The sequence below is a fragment of the Penicillium mononematosum genome (assembly GCF_028829835.1).
Source record: "Penicillium mononematosum strain IBT 11891 chromosome Unknown utg000005l:1.0-9366267.0:1.0-9372171.0, whole genome shotgun sequence".
Classification (NCBI taxonomy): Eukaryota; Fungi; Ascomycota; class Eurotiomycetes; order Eurotiales; family Aspergillaceae; genus Penicillium; species Penicillium mononematosum.
Window position 1 is genome coordinate 8,403,191 of NW_026643275.1, and position 15,012 is coordinate 8,418,202.

Consider the following 15,012-nt stretch of genomic DNA (forward strand, 5'->3'; position numbering starts at 1 on the left):
CCCACGTGTTCAATAGATGCTGCGCAGGCGCTCACAGAATACATGCGACTCGGTACCGATCGGATATAGTTGTCGCTCGAACGGTAGGTTCAATCCAGTAACGATTATTGTATCAGATGTGAACCAAAGGGCAGAATGTATCAAATAGAATCATTCAGGTCGAAGACGATCGGAAATCCAATGAGGCGTGACAGAATGACCGCCTTCAGGTGCCATTATCCACTTGTGGACCCCTGTAACTACATCACGTGATTTACACTAGGCGCACGCTATGCCAGACTTGAGTTAGCGTGTGCAATTACGTCATTCGGCTATTTTAGGAGCAGGAAATGGCCCCCGGGGTTCTGAAATTAGTATCAGAAGACTTGGGCTCCAGAGCATGATAGAAATGTTGGGACGTATTAGATAGCATCAGGATTCCTCGAATTCTCATTGGTTTTCACTAGCTAGCATTTATGTATGTGCCAAATCTGATGGACAACCCTTAACATGTCCCTTTACCTTATTCCTTAGGCCCAAACACCGCCTTCTGAGTATCATAAGTATACTTCAGATCAAGGTGCCAGTAATTGGGAGAGTTGGACTTGGCGACCAGCCAAGCCTGGTCCAAAGCCTGCACAACCTCTTCTGGGAGCGGTCCCTTCTGGAGATCGGCAAGGTTAGTCTCAAGCTGTGCGAAGCTACTAACTCCCACCAAAACTCCGTCACGACCGCCATTCTCCATTCTCAGAGCAGAGTGATGGCGGACCCAGCGTAGAGCCGTCTCTAGAAGTGTGAGACCATGTTTCTCTACGACAGGCTCAATGATACTCAGAGCTTCGAAGGTGGCATCTCTGAAGTAACGTTTGCGATAGTTGGATCCGGTAGAGCTGGAGTCGCTGTATCTGCCTTCCGCAGGATATCTTGGGATTTGTATTTTCCCGAGAAAAGACCACCGGCCAGTGGGTTGTAGATGACTATATCGAGACCGTACCGGTGGCAGGCGGGAACGAGTTCAGTCTCGATGTTGCGTGCTACCAATTGTGTCAGCTGAGTGGCCCTGACCTTAGGTATCAAAAGGAAGAGAAAGAACACTACATACTAATCGCATTATACATGGCCTGGTAAATGGTGGGGCGGACCCATCCCCTCTCAGCACAGAGGATGCAAATCTCAGCCACTTCAAAGGCTGTAAAGTTGCTCAGACCGAGCTGTACGAACTTGCCCTCCTTGTGCAGCTGGTTAACAGCCTCGAGAGTTTCAGCGAATGGAGTGGCGCGATCTGCTGCGTGCAGATAGAAGATATCGACTGTGTCGGTCTGCAACTCCTTCAGGGAAAGCTCCAATTTCTCACGGACGACCTCCGGCTTGTGAAAGCCGGGCTGGTTTGGGTACCATTTTGTGGCCAGAGTCAGCCCACGCGACTTCCAGTTCGCCTTGGCTGTGAATGCCTCCTGTTCCCCGTCGATGTAAATACGGGCAGTATCAACTTCGTTGAACCCTTGCTGCTGGAAGTAATCAAGGCATTTGTTGAACTCATCCAGTGAGGTGATCCGGGCACCCTTGGCCTCGGTTGGGCCAAAGGTCATCAACCCGAGAATAACTCTGGGCTGGGGGTTCTGTGCGATCAGAGGCATGATGTGAATTGAGACTTGTTCAGCGTATGTGAGGTGTTGAAGGTAAGATGGCGTGCGAGGACGGCGGGGCTGCTGGGTGGAGTGGTTCTCGTATATTAGACTCTAGCGCGAGGGGTACAATGAATTTGTAAGCCATAGTCGACTGATAACCTTGAAACGACTTATTGGAAGAGCCTTGCAAGGATAGATTAAGAGAGAACATCGCCTCCTTCGGTAACTAATATCCGAAGCCACAAAGTCGTTCACCTTTTGAAGAAGTGGTCCGCCAAGCTCTTAGGAGATATATGGTGGGGTTGCGGAGGATCCCGATAACAGATAACGGAGCTCATCGCAGTCTCCGCGGGTATTCATTTCTTCCCCGAAGAGCAAGGAGCTGTCCTTCCTGTCAGTCTATTCAATTCACCTCTTTCTTCCAAATATGAGTCCCGCTCTTGAGCCAAGATATGGCACGAACGACATTGTTCAGCTGGATCCGAGGAAAGGCGAACGGGACTATAGCATATTGATCATCAACCCCAATACCTCAACGCACATGACTGAAGCCCTGAAGCCCATATTGGCCAGCATGAACTACCAAGATGTGCACTTTGAGTACTTCACTGCTCCAGACTCCACCGTGGAGGTTGACGGATTCGAGATTGGACCAATTGCAAGCATCAACAATGCCAAAGAATCATGCAATTCGGCATTGAATTGCTGGCCCGTACGGGAGTTTATCGGCCATTACGATGCCTTTCTTGTAGCGTGCTACTCCGCGCATCCGTTCGTCGGGAGGCTCAGGGAGGACATCAGGGCAACCGAAGAAGCAAGCTCGACAAGAAACAAATATGTCACTGGAATCTTTGAAGCATCCATCACCGCTGCGCTCTCCTTGGTTAGTGGTTTCGCATTGCAAGATCCAATCGATCCAACAGAGAGGCTACTCAAGTACCAAGAGAAGGGCAGCTTTGGTATCGTGACCACTGGCTCCGCATGGAAGGAGGAGCTCACCAATGCGGTCCAGGGAGCGCTGGGTTACGATTATGAGGACGGGACCTCCATGCACTTTGCAGGAGTCGAGACCACCGGCCTGACAGCAGTTGAACTGCACACCACAGAACCAGAGGAAGTGAGACGGCGGATCATCGACGCTACCCGTAACCTGCTTCGCAACTCGGAATCTCGTGTTAAGGTTGTCTGTCTGGGCTGCGCAGGTATGGCTGGCATGGAGGAAGCCGTGCGGGAGGGCTGTATTCAGGAATATGGACACCCAGAAGGCCAACGTGTACGCATTGTCGATGGGGTAGTTGCCGGTGCTGGAAACCTCATCACGGCGTTGAAGGCAGGATTCTGAGTGATTTAGTGGTCTAGGGCGACGGTTTAGTGAATTAAATCACTTGGAGACGATATAACAAAATTTTAGCATAGCTTGCCAACTTGGAAAGTATTTAAACCTCAGTTTTAGCCAGTCCTCATTCTTGCATAAATTTATTTTACAGGTCATTAAAATGTTGATGTCCAACCTTACACATGAGGTAGCAATAGCTTCTGCCTGAGGCAACAATATCGGCCAAAAAGTTCCCCGCGTGAACGCGATACGCGTTAACGAGCAGCAACACTCGACTCCTGCGAAGGAAAGATGCCAAGGTTTGTTGATACTTCCGACTCAATCATAATTGATGGTGCTCAATCTAGTTTGGATATCGATGCTAATATTGGTGGAAATTGCAGAGAAATCATCACAATCCAAGCCGGCCAGTGCGGCAACAACGGTATGTGGCTCAACTCCGCGATCCATTCCACGAGACCCTTGATCTTATTCTTTTAAATGAAGCACGAAAAAAAAATATACGTCTAGGTTGGCTAACATTTGTTCTATCCAGTTGGCAGTCAGTTCTGGCAGCAGCTGTGCCAGGAGCACGGGATCAGCGCAGATGGAAACTTGGAAGAGCATGCGACTGACGGAGCGGCTGGTGATCGCAAGGATGTCTTCTTCTACCAGGTGCGTACAGGAACCTTGGAATAGCCCATCACCAGTTTGGTGTCATGACAAGAACACTGGCTAACAGACGTGGACAGAGTGACGACACCAGGTACATCCCTCGAGCGATTCTTCTCGACTTAGAGCCAAGGGTATGCTATCCTTCACCGAGCATAGCGACACACGATTATTAACGCACAATTGTCTCCAGGTCCTCAACGCTATCCAGACTGGCCCCTACAAGAATATCTACAACCCTGAGAACTTCTTCATCGGACAACAAGGTATCGGAGCTGGAAACAATTGGGGTACCGGATATGCTGCGGGCGAGGGCGTGCAAGAGGAGATTTTTGATATGATTGACCGCGAAGCAGACGGAAGTGACTCATTAGAGGGATTTATGCTGCTACATTCGATCGCAGGAGGAACAGGCTCTGGACTGGGAAGTTTCATCCTAGAACGCATGAACGATCGATTCCCGAAGAAGCTCATCCAAACCTACTCCGTCTTCCCCGACACGCAGTCCGATGTCGTCGTCAACCCTTACAACAGCTTGCTTGCCATGCGGCGATTGACCCAAGATGCCGACTCCGTGGTCGTCCTGGACAATGGTGCTCTATCACGAATTGTCGCTGATCGGCTCCACATTCAAGAGCCCTCGTTCCACCAAACCAACCAGCTTGTGTCAACTGTTATGTCTGCATCTACAACGACGCTACGATACCCTGGGTACATGCACAACGACTTGGCCGGGATCATCGCCTCGCTCATCCCCACGCCACGCAGCCACTTCCTTCTCACATCATACACACCCTTCACGGGCGCCAACATCGAGCAAGCCAGGACAGTGCGAAAGACAACCGTACTAGACGTTATGCGTCGTCTTCTACAGCCCAAGAACCGCATGGTCTCCGTCAACCCCAGCAAGTCCAGCTGCTACATCAGTATCCTCAACATCATCCAGGGCGAAGCCGACCCGACCGACGTGCACAAGTCATTGCTGCGCATCCGAGAGCGCCGCCTCGCTTCTTTCATCCCCTGGGGCCCTGCCAGTATCCAGGTTGCTCTCACGAAGAAGTCCCCGTATATTGAGGAAACCGGGCACCGCGTCAGCGGGCTGATGCTGGCTAACCATACCTCCGTCGCGACACTCTTCAAGCGCATCGTGAAACACTACGACATGCTCCGCAAGCGCAATGCCTTCTTAGATTCATACAAGAAGGAAGCGCCATTTGCTGACGGACTTGGCGAATTTGACGAGGCACGGGCGGTTGTGATGGATCTGATCGGCGAGTACGAGGCAGCTGAGCGAGAGGACTACTTGGACCCAGATGCCGGTAAGGCAAACGAACTTGGAGTATGATTTGACATTCGAAGATTTTCATTTCTAACCCTTCTTTTCTTTTCTTTTTCCTTTTTGCTATTTGAGCAGGGCAAGGGGGTTTGAGCGCATCATCGGTGTCTGTGCCGGCGTCCACGGGTTTTTATTCACATTTACATTTTTGCTTTCTTTTTTTTTTTTTTTGCCCTTTTGTCTCTCCCCATCCTCAAACCTTACCAGTGGACATATCACGAAACCAATCCACGCTAGTCGCTATTTAAAATTGGCCACGAACACGTAGCCCGTATAGAGCGTGTCAACGTGGTATGATTCTGATTTTTACCGTTTAGCGTATGTCTACGAGGGATCCGTGAGCAGATACGGAGTGGTGTACATATTACATATTACATAGGGCGATGGGGTGGAGATGTGGAGAGAGACGGTGAAATTGGGTAGCGGGATCGGCCCTCACTTCAGGCCTAACCCGGGAAATGTATACGGAGTACAAAAGGCATCGCACCTCCGTACTCTGTACTGCGTACGGAGTCTGCAGTCCTGCATATGCTGTTACCGATGCAATAGCTCCACGCGGATCATCCGTTGTGCTTAGGCGGCCTTGGCTCAGGCGACTCGTCGATTTGTCTCGAAGACAGTTCACTCGTTGCAGAGGTCATAGCTCCTTTCGTCCACTTGCATGAGCTTTTTTTCCTTCTCCCTTTTGCATTGGATTGAGTTGTATCATTGGGCACTATGTATTCTGTATGTCTGTATGATAAAGGACAGTGCCTGGAGTACCGCATTAGGAGAAGTCCGGGTGAACATCTTGCCACCTTGGTGGCGCGAGACGGAAGCGATAATTTTTGGGTTCTCTTCCCAAGTCTAATTCAACTCTAGTTAGTAACTAGTTAGTACGGAGTAGTCAGGAGTTAGTTAAGTTAGGAGTTAGTTGAGATATATTAGTTTTCCATCGTACACCTGACTCCTGAATCATCACGTGAAATTGAATGCACGGGCAATTCAACATTCCGATCATTGGGCCCGAGACCAGATGCTTGGGTGATACGTCCGCGTGGTAAAGTCAAAAAAAGAATTTTTTGGGGAAAGAAACAAGAAGAAAGAAAGGGAAAAAAAAACCTTTAAAAAATCTTTAACTATATACAATATAGGTAGGTAGTATGAAGTATACCCAGTACAAAGATAGGGGGGTCTTAATTTCCAAGGATATAGTTTCTTTAAAATGGCCTAACTGGGCCAAATATCATAAATAATCTTATAATCATGTTAGTAATCTCCAATATCTGAACCAATTAATTCTAATAATTTCATTTAAATCCCTAAAATTCCAACTAAAATTCCCTAAAATCCGCTAAAATCCCAATTGCCTTAGCCCCATATTCTGGGATCTCCACTTTCTTGATTCCGTCACTGTCGCCTCACTGAGTCAGCCCCGTCTCTGGTTAGAAGTCTGTTTCTTTGGCTTTCTCCCGTGTCTTCCGACTTGTACCCTATATATAGGTTGGTCGTGCTAGTCCAACTTTCCCTTCCTCCCCCTTTTACAACTTTCCAACTTCCAACAACTCGGATTCTCTATTTCCCCGCTCATCTCCGCACTTGAACCCGGCGCTTATCTCAAACCTCAGTGTCTCGCCTACTACTTCTACTCCCTATTTCTCTTTCTCTCTTCCGCAGAAGTACCTCTATATCTTTCTCCCTCTCCAAACCACCCTCTACCACACAACCCAACCACAATGCCTCCCCGCAAGCCCCGTTGCAACTTCAAGGAGTGCAAGGAAGCCGCCCAGCGCATCGTCGGTGACTGCAGCTTCTGCGCCGGCCACTTCTGCTCCAAGCACCGCATGCTAGAAGCCCACTCCTGCACCGGACTGGAGGACTGCAAGAAAGAATCACACGCCCGAAATGCCGATAAGCTGAACAGCGAACGGACCGTCGTTGTCAAGGGCGTATGAGAAAGGAGACCACAATCGGAATGAGAAATAGCCGTTTCTTCGCTATTCTCTCGGCTGGACAAAGGGGCCCGGATGGTGCCATCCCCTGAGGATGACTTGCCTAGTCTCTGCAGGCTCGGGCCATCTCGCCTCCTTCCCCCCCCTATCTTATCTGCCCGCCTCGGCCGACCTGGTGCCATCCCTGCTTGGCTTGGCTTCGATTCGGTTCGATTCGACCCGATTCCTCCCTTTCTTGCGTGCCTCTGCGGTGATCTTGGATTTAGCGCGGTGTTTCGTTTTACTCTCTTTCCTCTGCTCGGATTTCCGGGATTGGGTTTCGTCTTTCTTTTGGTTCACGATCTATATCTAGATCGGATTCTGTTTTTGGCTACGGCTACGGTTTATTTGGGATGAGTCTGCGGGATTCATTTGCATGGCGTTGTTTTGGTGTTGACATGTTTTGGTCTTTCTGACATTTTGGTCATTTATTATTTATCATCTATTCATTGATGCCACTGTTGCAGTCTCGCATTTTGGGCATGTCTTCTTTTTTTCGGGGACCGCTAAATAGAGCTCTTTGGGGTCATTTTAGCCATGAACTATACATATCTTCGAAATTTTGTGTCCCTTCTTATCACAGGACGTATATTATACCTCTGTAGTACTTCCCGTGGCTTATGGATAACCAGAAACACGGATGGTTGCCAGCCATTAGTACAGTTAGAACAGAACATGGAAAGATTAGGTACAAGTACAGATATGGTATTCTTGAACTAAGATTGTTGATCGCATGAGACCCATTTGAAACACCGTAGGATCCATTTAGCCCGGTCCAATCTTCGGCCTGTATAACAAGTCAGCTTATAGTCCTTCAATGCCCAAAGAAAATGAACAAATGCTTAAAGAGGAAGACATACATATCATGATGTTCACTCAGCCGACTCAGGTACTTATTCAACTCCTCCACACGCTCCTTATGAGTTTTAACACCTTCGCGCTGGAGGCGCTCATGCAACTGTCCCAAAAAGTGAGTTCTCTGTCCAACAAAGCCGAAGTAGAAACGTCCCGGCCCGACAAAAAGACAAAAGGGGGGGGGGAAGGGAGAAAGAAAGATAACATACCCGTTTCCGCCGAATCTCCTCAGCTCTCTTTTCGGCCTCAGTCTTCCCAGGCGCATCCCTCTCCCTCTCTCTATCTTCCCCAGATCTAACATCCTCATCCTTCTCACTTCCAGGCCGCTCCGTGTCCGGCGTTGACTCTGACTTGGACTGTGTCGCTTCTCCCTCCTCCTTCTTCTTCGTGCTCTTCTTCTTTTTCTTCTCTATCCGCCCTCCGCTGACTTTACTCCCCTTCAGCTTGAGCTTGCCGCCGCCGACGGAGTACTCATCGCCCGCCATGCTTGCGGCGCTGGCTTGGGGGATGCGTAGGATGTGGCTATTCGGGTTACGCTCTTTTGGCGGTGTGGCGTGTCGGTCGTAGCGTTCGTTATCGGGTCCAGTGGAGATGATAGCGTGCGCGGCGTGCGGAGTAAGATGAGGGGGCTTGGTCGGTCTGTCTTGTGTGTTGGCGTGGATGTGGGGGGTTCGTTACTTTTTTTTCGGAATTCGAGTGCGACGCTTGACTGAGGGGATAGTATTATTTGGTTTTTTGGGTGTTGTGGTGTTGATTGAAAATGGAGGGTTCTCTTGTCGCGGTTTGAGGTTGGATTCGGGCCAATCAGAGGCGGTGGCGGGTTAACGGTTCTCTACATCGGACATCTACGAGGGTTTAAGGGATATCACGACAAATGGTTTTTCGTCCTACGGAAAATAATCATATACCTGGGCATAAGCTTATATGCTTTCCATGTAAGTTTATAAAATTGCTCTGGTTCAATAAAAAAGATAAGATACTAGTACTAACCGATCTCTAGAATATGACCTCTTGTGTTGGATGGTAGGAACTGAGGCGAACTAATACCACAACCTTACAGGTAGAACATTCGATAGTAAAATGAGTGTGATTTTTAAAAAGTAGGAGAGCTGCTCAGCTATTGAACCTATACAGGCTTATAAAGTAGTGCCAAGTCCTAAGTGCTACCTTAGGTGGCTACTATATAAAGAAAGTAAACATATAACCTTGGAAATGTTAGGACGGGATAGGTGTAAGCCACCATATAGGTCCTCTCGTAGCGAATACTCATCTTAAGTAACTTCCTGTAAATACATACATGCACAGTTTATAGGTGTATGGACTACATATCAACTGGGTTAGATATAACGGTACTTACTACTAGATACTAAGACTATTAGACTATCTTCGATCTACACAAGAAGTGCCCGATGCCATTTTCTAGGGCCCTGCATACCCTCTCCCTGCGCAAAGTTAGCCCTGTCAATCAAGATACCAGTTACAAATCGTGTCTTGAGCTCCGCCCATCTCATCAGAAGTCTTAAACCGCACGCCGTAGGGCCGCACATCCTTGTCAATTGGAGCAAGCTGGCACGAGTGCGCACAGCAAAATGCAATTTCTGATCGGCAGTTGTCGATGATAGTTGCTGCATAACCTGTGTTAACTGTAATGGGAGTAATATGCAGGTTTGCAAGCTGAGGTGTAAGGAAGCACAAGTCCTGAACGTTCGACTATTTTGCTGGGGCTTTGGTATCTTGGGATATTAGGTCGGCAGATAATGACTGGTGACTTCCATAATGTGATCCTTCTGTGTATGTCTGAACACCGGAAAGGAGTTGATCCCAGTAGTATTTCGTATTTGGCGGTAGACCTTTCTTCTGATCTTCTTCCTGTAAAGTTTGTCAGCCTCTCTTGAATTGGCAAAATGAAGCAACAAGTTGCCTGCGGAGACAAACAAGCATCCATCCGAAACTTTCAATAACTTCAGTTTCAAACTCAATCCGGTTGCGTTCCTTCTTTCCAATGTATGCGTCGTTAGGATAAACAATCGCAACGACAAAATCAATCCAGATAACCCTCTCGAGGTCACCAGGAACAATGAGGATGTTCTTCGGGTATGGATCATTATGCTCAACTAAAGCCACATGGATTTGCCGAATGCCATTGACAGCTTTCTGCATACGTTCCTTTGTATAAGTCACGCAGTTCATTACCAAAGGCTTTGGTAGGTACTCGATCAGAATGGCACGTGGAAGACCTTTGTCATGCCGAAAGGCGTCAAGATGAGGAGCACAGTCGCCTGGGTGGATAGCGAGCATAAAACCATAGAAATTTGGCACGACACCAGCATCGCATAGCTTGGACCGTGTTTAAGAGTGCAATATGCTCTAATCTCGCAGCGAGAGCGGTCCAAATCTCGAATACGATCGTCGGCGTACCCAGGATCTCCCTTATTGTGGAACTGCATCGTACCACGATCAGAAAAACGAACACAGGTTTGGGAATATGCACATCTGAAGGTACATACCACTTTCAAGACCCGTGGCTTGCCGTAGTAGCTGACATGAAATATGGATGACGGCCCCGAGACATTTAAAGTCTCCTCAAACTCCATCTTCGCAAAATCGATGTCAATCTTGAAGCTCTTGTCGAAGTCCACCTCATCACGATAGATGGTGTCCTCCTTCCTCACTGATCCGACAAAAGTGTCTGACATGGATGAAAGAAGAGAAATAAGAAGGATAGGCAAGCTCCCTTTAAGCGGGCTGTCTATGAAGAGATTGCCACCTGCTAGCCACTCGTACGGGCAAAAATGTGAGATGAGGTGTCTATGTACATAGATGTTGCTCAATAGCGTTGAACAACAAACCCCTGTGGGAATTCACTCTGAAAGCGGTCAATATATGTATGTTGTAACTGGGCAAGTATCTACCTACCTACCTAGATAGGTAGTCATTCTACACGTGACTAAACTAGGCATGGTCCCTGATCTAAGCCCGTGCTAACATTCGTCTACTTAGTGAGCCTGAACCTGAGCTTATAAAAGCGGCAGCTCAAATAGGAAGCGGGTAAGTCCGGTACATATAGATACATTATGTACACCCGTGGACATTATGAGGTAACCCAACCACATCACTACCTAGCTAAACCTTTTTCCGCATCCTAAGTCATCTGCTCCTTCCTGGGTACTCTACTCATAGGAAAGCAAAGATATTTCAAAACAATGGCTGGATCTAAATGCGTCAGATATGGAAGGGACGTGGAAGACTTCCTGGCCGACCTGCCTCCTTCCACAAACAGATACACCTACGAAGGGAAAGAACGATTCGAGGAAATTGCAAACATTGAATATCACCGCCTAGAACGCTCGTTACGCCATCTCCAGTCTGAACCATTTGATGACTCTCTTGACATATCAGAATACTTTGTTATCATCATCGATCCGCCCTCGTTTCGGAGAGACTTTTCCCTCAAGCTAAACGTTGGTGTTCGTCAGTTCTATAACCCGGCCCTACATATTCTGATCCTCAGAATGGTTCTGCCCGAACATTCTCAGGTTGCCGGGATATTTCACGATACAGTAATGGACGCTTTGCGACCCATGGGGCTCGATAAAGAAGCAATTCACAGATATGGAGGGACGAGCATCGGCGTCGGCGGCGGAATCACAAAACAGCCGCATTGGGGCTGGGGCCCCAGGTGGTCACCTGGTGTCGCGAAAAGGCTCTCGGTAGTCGTTGAGGTTGGCCTTTCAGCCGAAACGAAGCTGCGCAGCGACGCAAGAATGTGGGTGGATCCCACCAGCGGCGAAGCGAACATGGCCATCACCATCAAAGTCAACCGCCAGAATCCCATAATCAAAATCGAGACGTGGGAATGGGATTCCAATGCCCGGTGCCCCTATACCAGGCAATCCTGTGTGATAGAGAAGACTGGCGATGATATTACAGTCTCTAAACACCCTCTAACGATACCCTTCCACTACGTTTTCCGACGAACCCCTAAAAATCCTGAAGAGACTGATATCAGACTGCAAAAGCAGGACCTTGTAGTAATTGGAACTGGGGCCTGGGCGATGCAAGAGCTGTGACTCTTATGACGAGATCACCTGGACAGGCACTCAAGGATCAACTTCGGCCTGGGATATGCAAGTCTAGTGACTTTCATGAGAATGATGGAAGAGAGAGGGAAAAGTCCCAATCAACTCTGAATATCCGGCTTATAAAATAAGGATATCAATGTTCGGTGAGTCACCTTTCACTCTCACCTCACTCTCACTTCACTTTCACTTTCACTTCACTTCACTTCACTTCACTTTGACCCTTGCCTCACTCCCACCCTCACCTCTTTCACATCCATTAATCACTCGGCATGTATAATGTTAACCGACCCAGATCACAAAGTCCGAGCCTGGAAGCCCTTGCGTGCCTCCAAATTCCTCACAATCTTTGTATTTCTCCCGACTCCACTAAGATCGTCTACTCACTACAATATACTATATCACTAGGCCTTGAAACCTGCCTAGAGAAGTTTGCTATAGGACATTCTATACTCGATGTTAATGCAACATGTTCAACGAGAGAGATATTCTAGTCAGAAAGGATACTGCGTATCGAGTTCACTGGTGCCGCTTAAATACATATGTACCCAAACAAACACGTAGATATCAGTTAGGACTACCGTTTACTCCTTGAAGCAGAAACCCTTAATCTTTGGCTCTTGGATTCGACTCGCGCCATTCCATTTAAGATCAAGTCCATCATTCGAATCTTAGCTTCAACGCCCTCTCTCCAGCGGAACAACCCACACTTAATTAATTTTGTTATTTCGGAAGCTTTGTTATGAGAATGACGTGCGTGTGCCCTTGATGCAGGCTATTGCTTTTTACTGGGCGTGTGTCCTCAACGGTCTGCCCGTCGAGGTGGTGAATTATCTTCGAGAAGGACATTCCAAGGTTGGATTACCGAGAGGAAACATGGTAATTTCTGGAAGCGAATGAGGCAGTTTTATGATATGTACTTGCAATAAGCGTTACAATAGTCCTTTTGCTATGATGACTCTTGTAGGTCATGTTATACCTGCGGCCGTGTGCAGCAAGGCTCAAACTACCTAGATGTTGACAAGATCAGTGAAAGTCTAAAGTGCATTTACAACATGATATACATTGGCTCACCAGCTTGGATGTTGGACCCATACATTTCATCAAAAACAGGTTTAATCTAGAGTTTCGAGGACTCGCTTAAAACCGACGCCCAAATACCACCTTGGCCGGCAATTCAATACCCCAAGGTGGCGTAGTTATTAAGCCACCAGAGATATCTAGGTGATATTCGGCACGCACTACTTCTGTTATGGTGCGGGTGCATCGCCCGTGGCGTAATTGGGCGCCCCTCCGTGATGGTGAAGAGTTGTAATTTATTGTGGCGGCGAAAACGAGGGGAATGCTATCTTAGAAATTCTGGGGCCTTGGACGAAAGTCAGTAAGCAGACATACATACTTGGATAATTGACAGTTTCTCCAGGTCGTTCACCTCGTCAAAGCACCTTTTCGTAATTGGAATATACACACAATGCTTAGAACGCGCGAATGCCATGAGGAAGCTGAAATGCCGCTTATCTTTGCCGATTATTCGATCAGTATATCAGAGGGAAGCGGGGATTTATCGGCTTTTCTTGTCTCTCAGTACATCCCTTTGCCCTAGCGGCTGTCGGGCAATTATCGGACTACACGCTACAAAAGAAAAGATGACTGTGAATATATATACTGACACTGCCAAGATAACGCCATTATACGTTCAGACATTCAAGCCGATGATAATGCTGCCATGAATGGCCGGTAAAATCGAACAGAAATCATGGGGAAATACATATATAAAAGGGTGATGTTGCGCTCGATTTCAGAGTCGAGCAGCTTACACTTATCTCTGGACGTCTGGGAGAGAACAAGAGAACACTAAAGATGAAGGCATCATCCATTCTGTCTCTGGCAGGTCTGTTGTCCTCAGTCAATGCTCATGGATACCTGACGATTCCTTCAAGTCGTACTCGGCTTGGATTCGAGGTATTTTCTCAGATGACGAATCCATGGAAGTATACTAGACTGACCTGAGCTTATTAGGCTGGCATTGATACCTGCCCCGAATGCTCCATCCTTGAACCAGTCTCTGCTTGGCCTGACCTGGAAGAAGCACAAGTTGGTCGGAGTGGACCATGTGGCTATAATGCCCGAGTTAGTGTTGACTATAACCAGCCCGCCGCTCACTGGGGCAACTCTGTAGTCGCAACATATACTGGACACCAGATCGTCGAAGTGGAATGGTGTGTCGATAACAACGGTGACCATGGTGGCATGTTTACCTACGGTATCTGCCAGAACCAAACACTAGTTGACTTGTTCCTCGATCCCAATTACCTCCCAACAAATGCCGAGAAACAAGCTGCCGAAGACTGTTTCCTGGAGGGTGAGCTGAAATGCACAGATGTCCCTGGACAGACCTGTGGATACAGTCCTGACTGCACCGCTGATAAACCATGCTGGCGCAACGACTGGTTCACCTGTAATGCTTTCAACGCTGGCAGCCGACGGGGCTGTCAGGGCGTGGATGGTGCGCCATTGAACTCCTGCAAGACAACTATCGGCGGTGGCTACACCGTTACGAAGAAAATAAAGATCCCAGACTACGACTCGGCGCACACTTTGCTGCGCTTCCGATGGAACTCCTTCCAGACGGCTCAGGTCTATCTTGGCTGTGCCGATATTTCTATTGCGGGTTCGGGGTCAGGACCGGGTTCGACTACCTCTATGACTTCTACAAGTAAGACGAGCACCACAACGTCGACAGCAACTACTACATCATGTGCTACTACTGCCACCACCGTCCCGGTAACTTTCAAGGGGCTGGTGGCAACGGTATATGGTCAGAATGTCTTCCTCACTGGGTCAATCAGCCAGTTGGGTTCCTGGTCTACCTCGTTGGCAATCGCTCTGTCTGCGGACTCATACACATCGTCGAACCCATTGTGGACTGCTAGTATTGACCTTCCCGCTGGTGCCACTTTCGAGTACAAGTTCTTCAAGAAGGGGTCGGACGGTAGTATTACCTGGGAAAGTAACCCTAATCGGAGCTATACTGTACCGACAGGCTGCTCCGGTACTACAGGTAGTGCAAGTGGAACCTGGAGGTAGAGGGCATCCGGGGTTGGAAGACCGTGGAAAGAGAGATTGCGTACTTTAGGAGGGCTGTTGTGATGGATATGTACATAGTGGACAGATTGAA

The 15,012-nt window shown here is 48.2% G+C and overlaps 8 protein-coding genes across 8 annotated transcripts; 5 read left to right on the forward strand and 3 right to left on the reverse strand.

The window, feature by feature from the left end:
• Positions 1-502: 502 nt before the first annotated feature.
• On the reverse strand, positions 503-1,616 carry N7519_011417 (aldo/keto reductase family protein; the record flags this gene model as incomplete). The annotated part of the gene is made up of 3 exons (XM_057298190.1): positions 503-833; positions 974-1,013; positions 1,082-1,616. 3 exons carry the CDS (start codon positions 1,614-1,616, stop codon positions 503-505), a joined length of 906 nt encoding a protein of 301 aa, XP_057146072.1.
• Positions 1,617-2,034: 418 nt separating this feature from the next.
• Positions 2,035-2,949, forward strand: N7519_011418 (aspartate/glutamate racemase family protein; the record flags this gene model as incomplete). Its single annotated transcript, XM_057298191.1, has 1 exon — positions 2,035-2,949. The coding sequence occupies one exon, from the start codon at positions 2,035-2,037 to the stop codon at positions 2,947-2,949; it is 915 nt and encodes a 304-aa protein (XP_057146073.1).
• A 285-nt stretch (positions 2,950-3,234) lies between these two features.
• N7519_011419 (gamma-tubulin mipA) lies at positions 3,235-4,939 on the forward strand (the record flags this gene model as incomplete). The annotated part of the gene is made up of 4 exons (XM_057298192.1): positions 3,235-3,367; positions 3,479-3,597; positions 3,675-3,728; positions 3,788-4,939. 4 exons carry the CDS (start codon positions 3,235-3,237, stop codon positions 4,937-4,939), a joined length of 1,458 nt encoding a protein of 485 aa, XP_057146074.1.
• Positions 4,940-6,645: 1,706 nt separating this feature from the next.
• Positions 6,646-6,864, forward strand: N7519_011420 (uncharacterized protein; the record flags this gene model as incomplete). The annotated part of the gene is made up of 1 exon (XM_057298193.1): positions 6,646-6,864. One exon carries the CDS (start codon positions 6,646-6,648, stop codon positions 6,862-6,864), a length of 219 nt encoding a protein of 72 aa, XP_057146075.1.
• An 801-nt stretch (positions 6,865-7,665) lies between these two features.
• N7519_011421 (DUF1754 domain-containing protein) lies at positions 7,666-8,240 on the reverse strand (the record flags this gene model as incomplete). Its single annotated transcript, XM_057298194.1, has 3 exons — positions 7,666-7,687; positions 7,761-7,858; positions 7,965-8,240. The coding sequence occupies 3 exons, from the start codon at positions 8,238-8,240 to the stop codon at positions 7,666-7,668; spliced, it is 396 nt and encodes a 131-aa protein (XP_057146076.1).
• Positions 8,241-9,465: 1,225 nt separating this feature from the next.
• N7519_011422 (uncharacterized protein) lies at positions 9,466-10,451 on the reverse strand (the record flags this gene model as incomplete). Its single annotated transcript, XM_057298195.1, has 3 exons — positions 9,466-9,624; positions 9,691-10,092; positions 10,263-10,451. 3 exons carry the CDS (start codon positions 10,449-10,451, stop codon positions 9,466-9,468), a joined length of 750 nt encoding a protein of 249 aa, XP_057146077.1.
• Positions 10,452-10,958: 507 nt separating this feature from the next.
• N7519_011423 (uncharacterized protein) lies at positions 10,959-11,825 on the forward strand (the record flags this gene model as incomplete). The annotated part of the gene is made up of 1 exon (XM_057298196.1): positions 10,959-11,825. The coding sequence occupies one exon, from the start codon at positions 10,959-10,961 to the stop codon at positions 11,823-11,825; it is 867 nt and encodes a 288-aa protein (XP_057146078.1).
• Positions 11,826-13,694: 1,869 nt separating this feature from the next.
• On the forward strand, positions 13,695-14,921 carry N7519_011424 (uncharacterized protein; the record flags this gene model as incomplete). The annotated part of the gene is made up of 2 exons (XM_057298197.1): positions 13,695-13,796; positions 13,854-14,921. 2 exons carry the CDS (start codon positions 13,695-13,697, stop codon positions 14,919-14,921), a joined length of 1,170 nt encoding a protein of 389 aa, XP_057146079.1.
• Positions 14,922-15,012: the final 91 nt, after the last annotated feature.